Raw genomic sequence first — 16,018 nt, 5'->3', positions numbered from 1 at the left:
TTTGTTCAAAAAAAGAGCCACTCCCTGTTTTGCAGCTATCAGGACCGTGTTAAAGACTGTCCATGCGTCAGTGGTTGGAACTATGCAACCTACGACTACAACTAAAACGTATACCCAGAACATGGAGGCACTCGAGAATAAGGAGACGAAGTATGAAGAGAATCAGGGGGGCAAAAAATCAAACACCTTAGTGTAGCAGGGAGAGAGATTGTGGAGACAGGGACTTTGGAGACAACTCAGTGTTTATTATTGGCGCTTACAGCACGCACAGCGTCGACAGGCAACTGGGGGTTAGGATGGGGGGGTCGGTGGGGTGAGGTTGAGATGGTGTTTCTTCATTTCAGTTTAGAAAAAAGATGTTTTGCGACCTGCAACAACAGTAACATCATCATCGTCAACGTCATCATCATTACTCATTCCTGTGGTTCCTGTTATGGTGATTGCTACGGCGATGGTGGTTGCTGCTACAGTGAATGTGATTTCTATGGTGTGGTTGCAGCTATGGTGATGTTGGTTGCTGTGTTGTGATTGCGGTGATGATGGTGGTGGCTGCTACAGCAGAGATGTAGGAAATTCCAACAGGACCTACATCTCTGCTTTATTGACCTGGTCAAGGCCTATGATACCATCAACAGGCCAGGGCTGTGGACAGTTTTTCGTGCTTTTGGAGTGCATCAATTTTTCTTCACAATCATTTAGGGCCTTCATGATGGTGAGCAGGCCCGGGTAAAGCTACGTGGCCAGGAGTCAGAGCCATTCCCTGTTCACCTTGGGTTGCTCGCACATTATTTAACACATCTATGACCTCATAGTTCGAGAAGATTTCCATGGCTGTACCGGAATGAATTTCCATCTGGTACAGATACAACGGGAGGCTGATCGATGCATGCACGCTGTTGAGGGATGGCACCTTATTGGTCAACCATGTTAGGCATGCTGATGATCTACTGATTGTTGCTCACTTAGAGGAGTTGGAGGTGCTGCTGCTGAACCTGGAGTGTGCCACTAATAGGTTGGATTTTACCATCAGCCCCACCAAAACTAAGCACCTGCCTGGGTATTTTGTGCCACCAAACACTCAACCCCCTCAGCTCCCCATTGGTGATGGAGCAGTTGTGGCGAGAGTGGAGAGTTTCCCATACCTGGGCAGTATGCTTATGACTAGCTCCGGTTTAACAGAGGAAGTATCACTCCGAATCAGTCGGGTGGCATTATCTTTTCATTGGCTGCGCAAAGCTGTGTGAAAGCTACCTGGTTTGTTGGTCTGCACGAAGCTTCAGGTCTTCTTGGCACAGTCATGCCCTCCCTTCTCTATACTTATGAAACGTGGAACCCCTCTAATGGAACATCTGCGCCAGGTTAGAAACATTCAGGCTGGCATGCCTACGATCCATCCTGGGTTTAAACAGGCTGAATTGTGTGAGGAGCTCACAAATGCTTGAAAGATCTGGACACATTCTGGTCAGTGAGCTCCTCCGGCAGGCAAGGCTGCCTTGGCTGGGTCATGTAGCCTGCATGTCCAGCCATGGCATGCCCAAGCAGCTTCTGTTTGGCTGCATAGAAGGGCCTAAACGTGAACAACATGGGCTGGAGAAGGGATGGACTGATGTGGTAGGGGAAGATGTGGAGCTGAGTGGACTTGCCTGACGACTGGTACCAGCGGTGTCAAGATCGGCCTCTATGGAGGAGGCTCGTGAAGATGCTACTTGGGCAGTTGTAGGCAGTCGCCCTCCAGCAACAATGGAGGGCAGAGGAGTGACGCTCACAACAATGAGCAGAGCGCCAGGCAGCTAAAAGGAAGCAAGTATAGCTTGTGCATCTACCGGTCATCTCAGTCAACCAATCTATGGCAGCTCGGTCTGTCCCGAGACCTCCTGTAAGCGAGGCTTCGACACTTCACATGGCCTCAAAGTGCACCTGGCCTGGCACAGGCGCCGTCGTGATGTCACTGTCACTTAATGGCGAATGGCGGGTATTGGTTGTTTTTCCTACAGTGATTGTGGTTACTACAGTGATTGCTGTGGTGATGGTAGTTGCTGCTATGACGATGGTAGTTGCTACGATCATGGGAGTCTCTACAGTGATGCCGCAGTGATGTTGGTTGCCGCAGTTGCTACGGCGGTTGCCTGTGGAGACGCACACAGTGGTCCTGGCAGTGGATCAGGTCCAGTAGCTCCTGGGCACAGGTCTCCTGGGTGCGAGTCCGGGACGAGACGCGAGCCTCGCAGCTGGAGAGCTCCGCCTTGAGAGACTCACAGCCTCGTGTGCAGCGCTCTATCACCGCATCCCTGGGGTCCTGGGAGAGACGTGGAGTCAGACTCACATGGAGACTCACGCAGAGACACACACAGAAACTCACACGGAGACTCTCAGGGACTCACACAGAGACTCATGGACTCGCATGGAGACTCACGGACTGACAGACTCACACGGAAGCTTACATGGAAACACAAAGTCACACAGAGACGCATATAGACACTCACAGCTTCGCGAACAGTGCTGCCTCAACGGGGAGGGCTCTACGTTTCGCAAGCATAGAGAATTGAGGGCATGACTGTGGCTGAGAAGACCCGAAGGTCTGTGTAGAATGATAGACCAGGTAGCTTCCACACAGCATTATGCAGCCAATGAAAGGTAATGCCACTCGACTGATTCGGAGTGAGACCTATGCTGTCAAACCGGAGCTGGTCATAAGCACACTACCCAGGTATGGGAAACTCTCCACTTTCTCTCCATCACCAATGGGGAGTTGAAGAGGTGGAATGGTTGATGACACAAAATACCCAGGCAGGTGCTTAGTTTTGGTAGGGCGCCACAGTGGCGAGATGTTGATTACCTCGCCTGGTGTACAGCAGGTCGTGGGTTCGATCCAGACACTGAAACCTGTATATTTCTCCCCTGTGGTCATGTGGATTTTTCTCCAGGTAAATTTTTATCCTCCACATTTAGAAACATGCGTTTGAGTATTCGACTGCTATAAATTTCCACATGAGCCACTTTTTTGAGCTATCATTTGTGGCCAGGTTGCTTCTGAAAAAGAGCTAATAGCTCAGCGGGCCTTACCTGATAAATAAAAAATGGTTTGTAGGTTCAAGGCCGCATCTCTTAGTGACACGTTCCAGGTTCAGAAGCAGAACCTTAAAGTCCTCTTGAGTGAGCAGCAATCAACAGATCATCAGCGTACATAACACGGTTGACCAATAGGGAGCCATCCCTCAACCGCACCCGGGCATCAATCAGTACAAGATAGAAATTCCTCCGGTACACGTTGGGAAGTTTCTCTAACTACGTGGTCAAAGATGGTATTAAATAATGTAGGCACCAGAGGACATCCGTGTCACACCCCAAGGTGAACAGGGAATGGCTCTGACTCCCTGCCACTGTAGCCTTGCCTGGGCCTGCCTACCAAAAAACTTAGACTCACAGAGACAGACACACACAGAGAGGGGGACAAGGGAAGACAAAGACTAAGAGACTCACAGAGACAGAGACACAGTCTAACAAAAACTCAGACAGAGGAGACAAGAGGAGACACAGAATCACAGATACACAAAGAGACTCAAGAGACTCACAGATGGGACAAGGGGAGACACACAGAGAAACACTCACAGAGACTCACCGACTCAGATACACAGACACAGACACACAGACAGAGATCCACAAAGACTTACAGAGGGGACAAGGGGAGACACACAGACAAAGACTCACAGAGATGCACAAATACAGAGATACACAGAGACTTACAAAGGGGACAAGGGGAGACACACAAAGACTCACAGAGACAGAGACTCAGAGGGGACAAAGGGAGACACAGAGACTCACAGAGACAACAACAACAACTGCCATTTGACCCTAAGTGGCAGTGACGTCACCATGGTGCTTGTGCCAGACTATGTGCACGTTAAGGCCACATGAAGTGTCGAACGCCCGCCGGCAGGAGGTCACGGGGCAGACCCAGGTGCCATGAGTCTACTGACTGACATGACTGGTCGATGCACCACCTGTGCCCCCTAATGTGCCAATTTGCTGTGTTTTAGCCACCCGGCGTTCCGCTCGTTGTTTTGAGCATCTCTCCTCTGCCCTCCGTTGTTGCTGGAGGGCGACTGCCTCTAACTGCCCAGTAGCAGAGTCCTTCACGAGCCTCCCCCACAGAAGCCGATCTTGACACCGCTGGTACCAGTCATCGACAAGTCCACTCAGCTCCACATCCTCCTGTACCACATCACTACATCTCTTCTATAGCCCGTGCCGCGCCCATTTAGACCCCTCTCCCCGGCTGAACAAAAAAGCTGTTTAAGCATGTGGTGGCTGGGCACACAGGATACATGAACCAGCCAATGCAGCCTTGCCTGGTTAAACCCAGGATGGATCGTAGGCAGGCCAGCCTAAATGTTTCTAACCGGTGAAGATGTTCCACAGGGGGGGTTCCACGTTTTGGAAGCATAGAGAATGGAGGACATGACCATGGCCGGGAAGACCCGAAGCGTTGTGTGGAGCCACAGACCTCGACAGAGGCATTATTTCTCTGTGTGCCTATGTGTGTGTCTCTCTCTGTGTGTCTCTGTGTTATCTCTCTCTACTTATGTGTCTGTCTATGTGTCTCCGTGTCTGTGTTTTATCTCTCTCTGAAATGTAGCAATATTTGGAAGAACGTAATCAACCAGGTAGGGTGTAGACTTTTATGTTAGCCGACTCTCTGTGTTGTATTGCATTATATTTTAGTTTACTAGGTTTTTTTCTCTTTCATTCGTACCTGATGATGATTGCTTGTGTTGCAATTGAAACGTCATATGCTATTATGTAATTTATTTTTCTTTCTACGTCACTTTACCGAAAGAACCAAAGAGTGTTATGCAATCGATGAAAAGATAAATCCGCTCGACTGATTCAGAGTGAGACCTCTGCTGTCAAACCGGAGCCGGTCATGAGCATACTGCCCAGGTATGGAAAACTCTCCACTATCTCTCCACAACTGCCCCATCACCAATTGGGAGTTGTGGAGGTGGAGTGTCTGATGGTACAAAATACCCAGGCAGGTGCTTCGTTTTGGTGGGGCTGATGGCAAGGTCCCACTGCTTAGTGGCACGCTCCAGGTTCAGCAGCAGTGCCTCCAACTCCTCCTCTGAGTGAGCAGCAATCACCAGATCATCAGCATACATAACATGGTTGACCAATAGAGAGCCATCCCTTGACCGCAACCGGGCATCGATTAGCCTCGCATTGTATCTGTACCAGATGGAAATTCCTCCGGTACAGCCATCGAAGGCTTCACCAACTCCGTGGTCAAAATAAATGTTAAATAATGTGGGAGCCAGAGGACATCCCTGTCGCACCCCAAGGTGAACAGGGAATGGCTCCAACTCCCAACTAGGGACCGATCGAAACTGAATTTCTGGTTTCAGGCCGAAACCCAAACCAGACCAAAAGTTACAAATTGACTTTCAGCCGAAACCGAAAGTTTAACTACACTTTCGGCCGAAACCGAAGCTGAAAGTTTAACTACACTTTCGACCGAGACAGAAAGGTATATAACCGAAGTTACCAAACACAGGATTTATGAAATATATCATGATGTAATGCTACTTTAATTAAAAATAAATCTAGAACTAATCATTCAGAGCCTGCAGTAAGAGTCGCTAAATATCAAATCTTTAGGTACTCTTTGGTTCTGTCAGTAAAGTCACGTAGGTAGAAATAAAACAAAATAAATTACGACGTTTCGATAGCAACATAAGCCATTATTTTCAGGTGAAAATCGCGATAGCCGCAATGTCTGCTGCAAGCAGCACAATGTCCTGATGCCTTGTGAAGAGAAGCTGTCACCAGCAAGAGTGTATATAAGTTTTTGAGTAACAAAGGTAGCCGAAGTAGTGTTAATGGGATATTATAGTGTAAAGGTAATAAATAGCGTGCCATGTTAAAGGAAATGAACTTAGATTAGCATGCTGGATTATAGTGCAAAGTTAATGAGCTTCCGTAGCGCATAAGAGCTCAGATTAGCATGTAGGATTAGCATATGTATTTTGATGAAAGAAGCATGTAAAAGTTAATGAAAAAATTAGCAAGTTAATGTCAGTTTATGTGTAACCAAGAATAGCATGTTAAAGTTGATGAGAAAAGCATGTCAAAGACAATGAGCGAAGTCAATGAGAACATCATGTTAAAGGCAATGAGAGATGAGCAAGTCGATGCAGTCATACCGGTGGTTATTACACAGACTGACGCTATTTATTACCTTGATACTACAATACCCCATTAACACTACTTCGGCTACCTTTGTTCTCCAAAACTTATGTCAACTTGCTGGTAACAGCTTCTCTTCACAAGGCAGCAGACATCGTGCTGCTTGCAGCAGACATCGCGGCTATCGCGATTTTCACCTGAAGACCATGGCTTGTGTTGCTATCGAAACATCCTGATGTATTTTGTTTTATTTCTACCTACGTGACTTTACTGAAAGAACCAAAGAGTATGGATTCCTGCAGTCACGAAAGCTTCAAATCAATATTAAATCTTTAGGTGTTACTTACTTGGTAATTATATCCAAACAAACGAATGTTGTAGTTAAGAAACAACAGTTTTTCCGCATTCAGCCAGACATGCAGCCGTCTGTTGACCGGTCGTAAAAACATTAGCAGACCATGGTTGTGGCTGGAACCTCGCTCCCAAGCTGCTGCTGCTGACGTGTGTGTGTGTTTGCAGCCTATCGCATAGGATTGCCTAGCGCCGACTGACCGCCGATAAGTAGAGTGATAGACGTAGCACTAGCATTATATTCTAAAAATAGATCTTCGGTTCACGAATGACGACCAAAAGTCAATATCAGTTTTGGCCGAAACTGAAACCAGACCGAAAGTTAAAAATTGACTTTCGGCCGAAACCAAAAGTTAACCGAAAGTAGAAAATTGACTTTCGGCCGAAACCAAAAGTAAACCGAAAGTAGAAAATTGACTTTCGGCCGAAACCAAAAGTAAACCGAAAGTTAAAAATTGACTTTCGGCCGAAACCAAAAGTAAACCGAAAGCTAAAAATTGACTTTCGGCCGAAACCAAAAGTAAACCGAAAGTAGAAAATTGACTTTCGGCCGAAACCAAAAGTAAACCGAAAGTTAAAAATTGACTTTCGGCCGACACCGAAAGTATGCCGAAAGAGGCCAACTTTCGGCACCAAAACCGAATTTCGGTCGGCCTCTACTCCCAACCACGTAGTTTTACAGGGGCCTGCTCACCATCATGAAGGTTCTTAATAATTGGGAGCAGAGAATGTCAGCGACTCTGAAAGCACGAAGAACAACCTAGATCCCATGCCTACTGATGGTATCATAGGCCTTGACCAGGTCAATAATGCAAAATGTAGGTCCGGTTGGAATTCCCTACAACTCTGCTGTAGCAGACGGACAGAAAAAATGGCATCTGTGCATGACCGCCCTTTACTGAAACCACATTGGGGCTCCACATGCCTCTTCTCAAGAGTGCCTGGCAAGGCGATGTTAAATTATCCTTGCCAGGACCTTTCCTGGCACACTGAAGGAGATGCCCCTGTAGTTGTTACAGTCTGTGCGGTCCCCTTCTTAAAAAGTGGGACCACTAGGGCATCCTTCCAATCCTGTGGAACCAGTCCAGTGGTCCAGATTGTTATTATGATGGCATGTATGGCAGTCTGCACACATATGCCACCCTCCCTCAGCATTTAGCCCAGCAGATGTTCTTGCTTGAACCCGGCATGCATCCATGATGTTGTGTGGATGCGCAGATGTCGGAACAGCGTGTTGGTAATTCCAAGCCCATGGGCTGCACAAAAGTCTAGCAGCCTCCTACCGTTGTTATTGAGCTGATCTGGCCCATGCCTTCCAATCACTCCAGACCAGATGCCAGCATCATGGCCAAATCAGGCATTAAAGTCACCCACCAGGATAACTCTATCCTGAGGGGTGCCACTTTAGCTATTACCTGTGACAAGGTCATATAAGTTATGAGACTCATTGGCCTTGCCTGCATCCCTCCACTGATGTTTATCTTCGGGGGGGCATAAGTAAGGTAGAGGGGTTACCAGCCCCTAGCACCCATCTAGAGCCCCCAATTTGGCCACTGTAGTAGCTACAAACACCATGAGGGGAATGGCCGATTGAAATTGGCCCTCCCCCCATGGCACTGCTCACCACAGCATTAACATCCGGTACCAACGAGGAGGTAGGGGGTTGTTTTGCTGGAGACGCACAGACTCACAAAAACAGACTCACAGACACACACAGGGACACACAGAGAGACAATTATACAGAAACTGTGCAAGACAAACAGAGACTCATATAGAGACACAGAGAGGGGGCCAGAGGAAACAGAGACTCACAGAAACTCACAAGAAACTTACAGACACACGGAGACAGAGAGGGGGCAAGGGGAAACTCACAAGAGACTCGCAAAGACAGACACACAGAGACCCACAGACTCACAAACACCCACAGACACAAAGAGACTCACAGACACAGAGACACAAAGAGGGTACAAGCGAAGCCACGTTGGAAAGGATTCTCACCACCACATCCTCCTCTTCCTCCTCCTTCTCAACTGGCTCCTGAAACAGAAAATCAAATGACAGGGTCACCACGAGCTCACCACTCACCCGCCCACCCACTCACTCATCCACCCAGCCATCAACCCACCCACTCACCACTCACCCACCCACTCACCACTCACCCACCCACCACTCACCCACCCACCTATTAACCACTCGCTCACTCATCTACCCAACCACTCATCCACTCACGATCCATCCACATACTCACCATCCACTCGCTCACCACTCACTCACCTTGTCACCCACCTCCTCATCCGCCCACTCAACTGCTCACCCACCCGCTCACCCACCAACCACTCACCCATCCTCTCATCACCCAGCCACTCACCACCTGCTCACTCACCCACTCACTCGATCACCCCCCACCCGCGCTCACCCACCAACCACTCACCCATCCTCTCATCGCCCAGCCACTCACCACCTGCTCACTCACCAATCATTCACCCACTCAAAGACAAAAATCTCCCGTATAACCTTAACAGACTGTTGGGGCAAGTGCTTTTAGCAAGCAACTATGAAGACCGGCACTGAGGGGGTGGGTGGCCAACACCACGCCCGGTCGCCTTTGGGTATTCATTTGAGGCCGAGTCGACCTAGGGGAGGCCAAGGACCGGTTCAGATAATTGTCACTGGTGTTGGCCGTGAGCGGGAATCGAACCCGGGTTGCCAGGTTCGTAGAGCAACGCTCTCAACACCCAACCGTACACCCACGTGTTCCTATATCACCTTCACGTGTTCCTATATCACCTTCACGTGTTCCTATATCACCTTCACGTGTTCCTATATCACCTTCACGCGTTCCTATATCACCTTCACGCGTTCCTATATCACCTTCACGTGTTCCTATATCACCTTCACGCGTTCCTATATCACCTTCACGCGTTACTATATCACCTTCACGCGTTCCTATATCACCTTCACGCGTTCCTATATCACCTTCACGCGTTCCTATATCACCTTCACGCGTTCCTATATCACATTCACGCGTTCCTATATCACCTTCACGCGTTCCTATATCACCTTCACGCGTTCCTATATCACCTTCACATGTTCCTATATCACCTACATGCGTTCCCATATCACCTTCACGCGTTCCTATATCACCTTCACGTGTTCCTATATCACCTTCACGTGTTCCTATATCACCTTCACATGTTCCTATATCACCTTCACGCGTTCCTATATCACCTTCACATGTTCCTATATCACCTTCACATGTTCCTATATCACCTTCTCGTGTTCCTATATCACCTTCTCGTGTTCCTATATCACCTTCACGTGTTCCTATATCACCTTCACGTGTTCCTCCCCGTGTCTCTCTCCCCGTGTCTCCGTCTCTCCCCGTGTCTCTCTCCCCGTGTGTCCGTCTCTCCCCGTGTCTCTCTCCCCGTGTGTCTCTCTCTCCCCGTGTCTCTCTCACCCCGTGTCTCTCTCCTGTCTCCGTTCCCCGTGTCCTCTCTCCCCGTGTCTCTCTCTCCCCGTGTCTCTGTCCCCGTGTCTCCGTCTCTCCCCGTGTCTCTCTCTCTCCCCGTCTCTCTCTCCCCGTGTCTCTGTCCCCGTGTCTCCGTCTCTCTCCCCTGTCTCCGTCTCTCTCCCCGTGTCTCTCTCCCCGTCTCTCCTCTCTCTCCCCCTGTCTCCGTCTCTCCTCCGTGTCTCTCTCTCCCCGTGTCTCTCTCTCCCCGTGTCTCTCTGTCCCCGTGTCTCCGTCTCTCCCCGTGTCTCTCTCCTCCGTGTCTCTCTCTCTCTCCCCCGTGTCTCTCTCTCTCCCCGTGTCTCTCTCTCCCCGTGTCTCTCTCTCTCTCCCCGTGTCTCTCTCTCTCCCGTGTCTCTCTCTCTCCCCGTGTCTCTCTCTCTCCCCGTGTCTCTCTCTCTCCCGTGTCTCTCTCTCTCCCCGTGTCTCTCTCTCTCCCCGTGTCTCTCTCTCTCCCCGTGTCTCTCTCTCTCCCGTGTCTCTCTCTCTCCCCGTGTCTCTCTCTCTCCCGTGTCTCTCTCTCTCCCCGTGTCTCTCTCTCTCCCCGTGTCTCTCTCTCTCCCCGTGTCTCTCTCTCTCCCCGTGTCTCTCTCTCTCCCCGTGTCTCTCTCTCTCCCCGTGTCTCTCTCTCTCCCCGTGTCTCTCTCTCTCCCCGTGTCTCTCTCTCTCCCCGTGTCTCTCTCTCCCCGTGTCTCTCTCTCTCCCCGTGTCTCTCTCTCTCCCGTGTCTCTCTCTCCCCGTGTCTCTCTCTCCCCGTGTCTCTCTCTCTCCCCGTGTCTCTCGTCTCTCTCCGTGTCTCTCTCTCTCCCCGTGTCTCTCTCTCCCCGTGTCTCTCTCTCCCCGTGTCTCTCTCTCCCCGTGTCTCTGTCCCCGTGTCTCTCTCCCCGTGTCTCTCCCCGTGTCTCTGTTACCGGTTCGGGACTTGCGGCCTTCACGGTCTCCATTGCGAGGCGGCGAGGACGGACAAGGGCGAGCTGTGCGTGATGACGTCAGCGCGCACGGTGCGTGATGACGCAAGAGCGCACGGTGCGTGATGACGCAAGAGCGCTCGGTGCGTGATGACGCAAGAGCGCACGGTGCGTGATGACGCAAGAGCGCACGGTGCGTGATGACGCAAGAGTGCACGGTGCGTGATGACGTCAGCGCGCACGGTGCGTGATGACGCAAGAGCGCATGGCACCGCCCCTCTACATTGAACACGCAAAGGCAAACGAAGCGCGGTGACATCATGCGTTCGCTGAATCACCGTGTGACGTCATCGCGCTCTGTGTTGTGCGGTCTGAGTATGACGTCAGCGCGCTCTACGTCGGGTGGTCTGCGTGTGACGTCATCGCGCTCTACGTCGGGTTTTAATTTCATTTTCATTTCATTTATTTCACGTCGGGTGGTCTGCGTGTGACCTCTTCGCGCTCTAAGTTGGGTGGTTTGAGTGTGACGTCATAGAGTTCTACATCGGGTGGTCTTCGTGACGTCATCGCGCTCTACGTCGGGTGATATGCGTGTGACGTCAGCACGCTCTACGTTGGGTGGTCTGCATGTGACGTCATCGCGCACTACGTCGGATGTGCTGCGTGTGACGTCAGCGCGCTCTACGTTGGGTGGTCTGCATGTGACGTCATCGCGCTCTACGTCGGGTGGTCTGCGTGTGACGTCATCGCGCTTTGTTGGGTGGTATACGTGACGTCATCGCGCTCTACGTTCTGTGGTCTGCGTGTGACGTCATCGCGCTCAACATTGGATGTGCTGCGTGTGACGTCAACGCGCACTACGTCGGTGGTCTGCGTGTGACGTCATCGCGCTCTACGTCGGTGGTATGTGTATGACGTCATCGCGCTCTACGTCGGGTGGTCTGCGTGTGACGTCATCGCGCTCTACGTCGGTGGTATGTGTATGACGTCATCGCGCTCTACGTCGGGTGGTCTGCGTGTGACGTCATCGCGCTTTATGTTGGGTGGTATGCGTGATGTCATCGCGCTCTACGTCGGGTGGTATGTGTATGACGTCATCGCGCACTACGTCGGGTTGTCTGCGTGTGACGTCATCGCGCTCTACGTCGGGTGGTATGTGTATGACGTCATCGCGCTCTACGCCGGGGGGTCTGCGTGTGACGTCATCGCGCTTTATGTTGGGTGGTATGCGTGACGTCATCGCGCTCTACGTCGGGTGGTATTTGTATGACGTCATCGCGCTCTACGTTCGTGGTCTGCGTGTGACGTCATCGCGCTCAACGTCGGATGTACTGCGTGTGACGTCAGCGCGCAATATGTCGGGTGGTCTGCGTGTGACGTCATCGCGCTCTACGTCGGGTAGTATGTGTATGACGTCATCGCGCTCTACGTCGGGAGGTATGTGTATGACGTCATTGCGCTCTACGTCGGGTAGTATATGTATGACGTCATTGCGCTCTACGTCGGGTGGTCTGCGTGTGACGTCATCGCGCTTTATATTGGGTGGTATGCGTGACGTCATCGCGCTCCACGTCGGGTGGTCTGCGTGTGACGTAATCGCGCTTTATGTCGGGGGGTATGCGTGACGTCATCGCGCTCTACTTAGGGTGGTATGTGTATGACGTCATCGCGCTCTACGTTCTGTGGTCTGCCTTGGACGTCATCGCGCTCTACGTCGCGTGGTCTGCGTTGGTGGAGAGCGGTGGTGCAGTAGTTAGCACACCACACGCTGCTCAACGAACCCGAGGTCGATTCCCGCTCACGGCCACCATCACCAGTGACAGCGATTATCTGAGCCGGTCCCGGGGCCTCCTCTAGGTCGACTCAGCCTTAAACGAGTACCCGGTGCGGTGTGGTAAACATCGCCACTGGGGGAGACAAAGGCGGCCGGGCTAGGGTGGTGCTGACCACCCACCCCCTCGCGCGCTACAGTGACGGCCTTCATAGGCGCTGCGACTGGCGAAGAGGGAAACGTGAACTCCCTCGCCTGGTCTGCAGGAGGTCGTGGCTTCGATCCCGTGACCCTGAGTGGGTCGGTGAGTGGGTGAGTGAGTGGGTGTGTGGGCAGGTGAGTGAGTGGATAGATGAGTGAGTGGGTGGGCATGTGAGTGGGTAGGTGAGTTAGTGGATGGGCAGGTGAGTGGATGGGCAGGTGAGTGGGTATGTGGGCAGGTGAGTGGGTAAGTTAGTGAGTGGATAGGTGAGTGAGTGGGTAGGTGAGGGGGTGGGCAGGTAAGTGGGTAGGATGAGTGAGTTAGGTGGGCAGGTGAGTGGGTGAGTGAGTGAGTGGGTGGGCAGCTGAGTGGGTGGGCAGGTGAGTGGATAGTTGAGTGGGTGGGTGGGCAGGTGAGTGAGTGGGTGGGCAGGTGAGTGGGTAGGTGAGTCAGTGGGTGGGCAGGTCAGTGGGCAGGTAAGTGGGTAGGTGAGTGAGTGGGTGGGCAGGTGAGTGGGTAGGTGAGTTAGTGGATGGGCAGGTGAGTGGATGAGCAGGTGAGTTGGTATGTGGGCAGGTGAGTGAGTAGGTTAGTGAGTGGATAGGTGAGTGAGTGGGTAGGTGAGGGGGTGGGTAGGTGAGTGGGTGGGTGGCAGGTGAGTGGGTCAATGAGTGGGTGGGCAGGTGAGTGGGTAGGTGAGTGGGTGGGTGGCAGGTGAATGGGTCAATGAGTGGGTGGGCATGCTAGTGGGTAGGTGAGTTAGTGGATGGGCAGGTGAGTGGGTGGGCAGGTGAGTGGGTAGGTGAGTGGGTGGGTGGCAGGTAAGTGGGTCAGTGAGTGGGTAGGCAGGTGAGTGGGTAGGTGAGTGAGTGGGTGGGCAGGTGAGTGGGTAGGTGAGTGGGTGGGTGGGCAGGTAAGTGAGTGGGTGGGCAGGTGAGTGGGTAGATGAGTGAGTGGGTGGGCAGGTGAGTGAGTGGATAGATGAGTGAGTGGGTGGGCATGTGAGTGGGTAGGTGAGTTAGTGGATGGGCAGGTGAGTGGATGGGCAGGTGAGTGGATATGTGGGCAGGTGAGTGGGTAGGTTAAATGAGTGGGTAGGTGAGGGGGTGGGCAGGTGAGTGGGTAGGTGAGTGAGTGGATGGGCAGGTGAGTGTGTATGTGGGCAGGTGAGGGTGTAGGTTAGTGAATGGGTGGGCAGGTGAGTGGGTCAGTGAGTGGGTAGGCAGGTGAGTGGGTAGGTGAGTGAGTGGGTGGGCAGGTGAGTGGGTAGGTGAGTTAGTGGATGGGCAGGTGAGTGGATGGGCAGGTGAGTGGGTATGTGGGCAGGTGAGTGGCTAGGTTAGTGAGTGGATAGGTGAGTGGGTAGGTGAGGGGGTGGGCAGGTGAGTGAGTGGGTGGGCAGGTGAGTGATTGGGTGGGCAGGTGAGTGGGTAGGTGAGTGGGTGGGTGGCAGGTGAGTGGGTCAGTGAGTGGGTGGGCAGGTGAGTGAGTGGGTGAGCAGGTGAGTGGGTAGGTGAGTGAGTGGGTGGGCATGTGAGTGGGTAGGTGAGTTAGTGGAATGGGAGGTGAGTGGATGGGCAGGTGAGTGGGTATGTGGGCAGGTGAGAGGGTAGGTTAGTGAATGGGTGGGCAGGTGAGTGGGTAGGTGAGTGGGTGGGTGGCAGGTAAGTGGGTCAGTGAGCGGGTAGGTGAGTGACTGGGTGGGCAGGTGAGTGGGTAGATGAGTGGGTGGGTGGGCAGGTGAGTAAGTGGGTGGGCAGGTGAGTGGGCGAGTGAGTGAGTGGGCAGCTGAGTGGATGGGCAGGTGAGTGGATAGTTGAGTGGGTGGGTGGGCAGGTGAGTGGGCCTTGGGTGAGTGGGTTGGTGAGTGAGTGGGTGGACATGTGAGTGGGTAGGTGAGTTAGTGAATAGGCAGGTGAGTGGGTATGTGGGCAGGTGATTGGGTAGGTGAGTGAGTGGGTGGGCAGGTGAGTGGGTAGGTGAGTGAGTGGGTGGGCATGTGAGTGGGTAGGTGAGTTAGTGGAATTGCAGGTGAGTGGATGGGCAGGTGAGTGGGTATGTGGGCAGGTGAGGGGGTAGGTTAGTGAATGGGTGGGCAGGTGAGTGGGTAGGTGAGTGGGTGGGTGGCAGGCAAGTATGTCAGTGAGTGGGTAGGCAGGTGAGTGGGTAGGTGAGTGAGTGGGTGGGCAGCTGAGTGGGTGGGCAGGTGAGTGGATAGTTGAGTGGGTGGGTGGGCAGGTGAGTGGGCCTTGGGTGAGTGGGAGGGCAGGTGAGTGGGTTGGTGAGTGAGTGGGTGGGCATGTGGGTGGGTAGGTGAGTTAGTGGATGGGCAGGTGAGTGGGTATGTGGGCAGGTGAGTGGGTAGGTTAGTGAGTGGGTAGGTGAGGGGGTGGGCAGGTGAGTGGATAGGTGAGTGAGTGGGTGGGCAGGTGAGTAGGTAGGTGAGTGGGTGGGTGGCAGGTGAGTGGGTCAGTGAGTGGGTGGTCAGGTGAGTGGGTGGGCAGGTGAGTGGGTAGGTGAGTGAGTGGGTGGGCATGTGAGTGGATAGGTGAGTTAGTGGAATGGCAGGTGAGTGGATGGGCAGGTGAGTGGGTATGTGGGCAGGTGAGGGGGTAGGTTAGTGAGTGGGTGGGCAGGTGAGTGGGTGGTTGGCAGGTAAGTGGGTCAGTGAGTGGGTAGGCAGGTGAGTGGGTAGGTGAGTGAGTGGGTGGGCAGGTGAGTGGGTAGATGAGTAGGTGGGCAGGTGAGTGGGTGAGTGAGTGGGTGGGCAGGTGAGTGGATAGTTGAGTGGGTGGGTGGGCAGGTGAGTGAGTGGGTGGGCAGGTGAGTGGGCCTTGGGTGAGTGGGTGGGCAGGTCGAGTGGGTTGGTGAGTGAGTGGGTGGGCATGTGAGTGGGTAGGTGGGTAGGTGAGTGGGTAGGTGAGTGGGTAGGTGAGTGAGTGGAAAGGTGAGTGAGTGGGTAGGTGAGGGGGTGGGCAGATAAGTGGGTAAGGAATTGGGTGGGCAGGTGAGTGGGTGGGTAGGTGAGTAAGTGGGTGAGCAGATGAGTGGGTCGGTGATTTGATGGGTGGGCAGGTGAGTGAGTGAGTGGG

General features: G+C 52.7%; 1 protein-coding gene across 1 annotated transcript; it reads right to left on the bottom strand.

Moving 5' to 3' along the window:
- Nucleotides 1–224: 224 nt before the first annotated feature.
- Nucleotides 225–11,111, bottom strand: LOC133363037 (cytochrome b-c1 complex subunit 6, mitochondrial-like). Its single transcript, XM_061582046.1, has 4 exons — nucleotides 10,957–11,111; nucleotides 8,533–8,571; nucleotides 2,141–2,296; nucleotides 225–368 (listed from the first exon to the last, which is right to left on the bottom strand). The coding sequence occupies exons 1-4, from the start codon at nucleotides 10,987–10,989 to the stop codon at nucleotides 336–338; spliced, it is 261 nt and encodes an 86-aa protein (XP_061438030.1). The 5' UTR covers nucleotides 10,990–11,111; the 3' UTR covers nucleotides 225–335.
- Between the last annotated feature and the right edge of the window lie 4,907 nt (nucleotides 11,112–16,018).

This window comes from Lethenteron reissneri, unplaced genomic scaffold (assembly GCF_015708825.2).
Source record: "Lethenteron reissneri isolate LAM-NWPU_2019-01 unplaced genomic scaffold, ASM1570882v1 scaffold_1639, whole genome shotgun sequence".
Classification (NCBI taxonomy): Eukaryota; Metazoa; Chordata; class Hyperoartia; order Petromyzontiformes; family Petromyzontidae; genus Lethenteron; species Lethenteron reissneri.
The sequence above is the reverse complement of the archived record's forward strand: the minus strand, read 5'-3'. Positions and strand labels throughout refer to the sequence as shown.

Bases quoted from the DNA above. Each gene is read 5' to 3' on its own strand.
- LOC133363037 (XM_061582046.1), bottom strand. From the start codon at position 10,989: ATGGAGACCGTGAAGGCCGCAAGTCCCGAACCG. The intron at 2,297-8,532 runs GTGAGAATCCTT...CGTCTCTCCCAG, and splicing joins AGGAAGAGGAGGATGTGGTG to GACCCCAGGGATGCGGTGAT. The intron at 369-2,140 runs GTGCGTCTCCAC...CTGTTGTTGCAG, and splicing joins TCCACTGCCAGGACCACTGT to GTCGCAAAACATCTTTTTTC.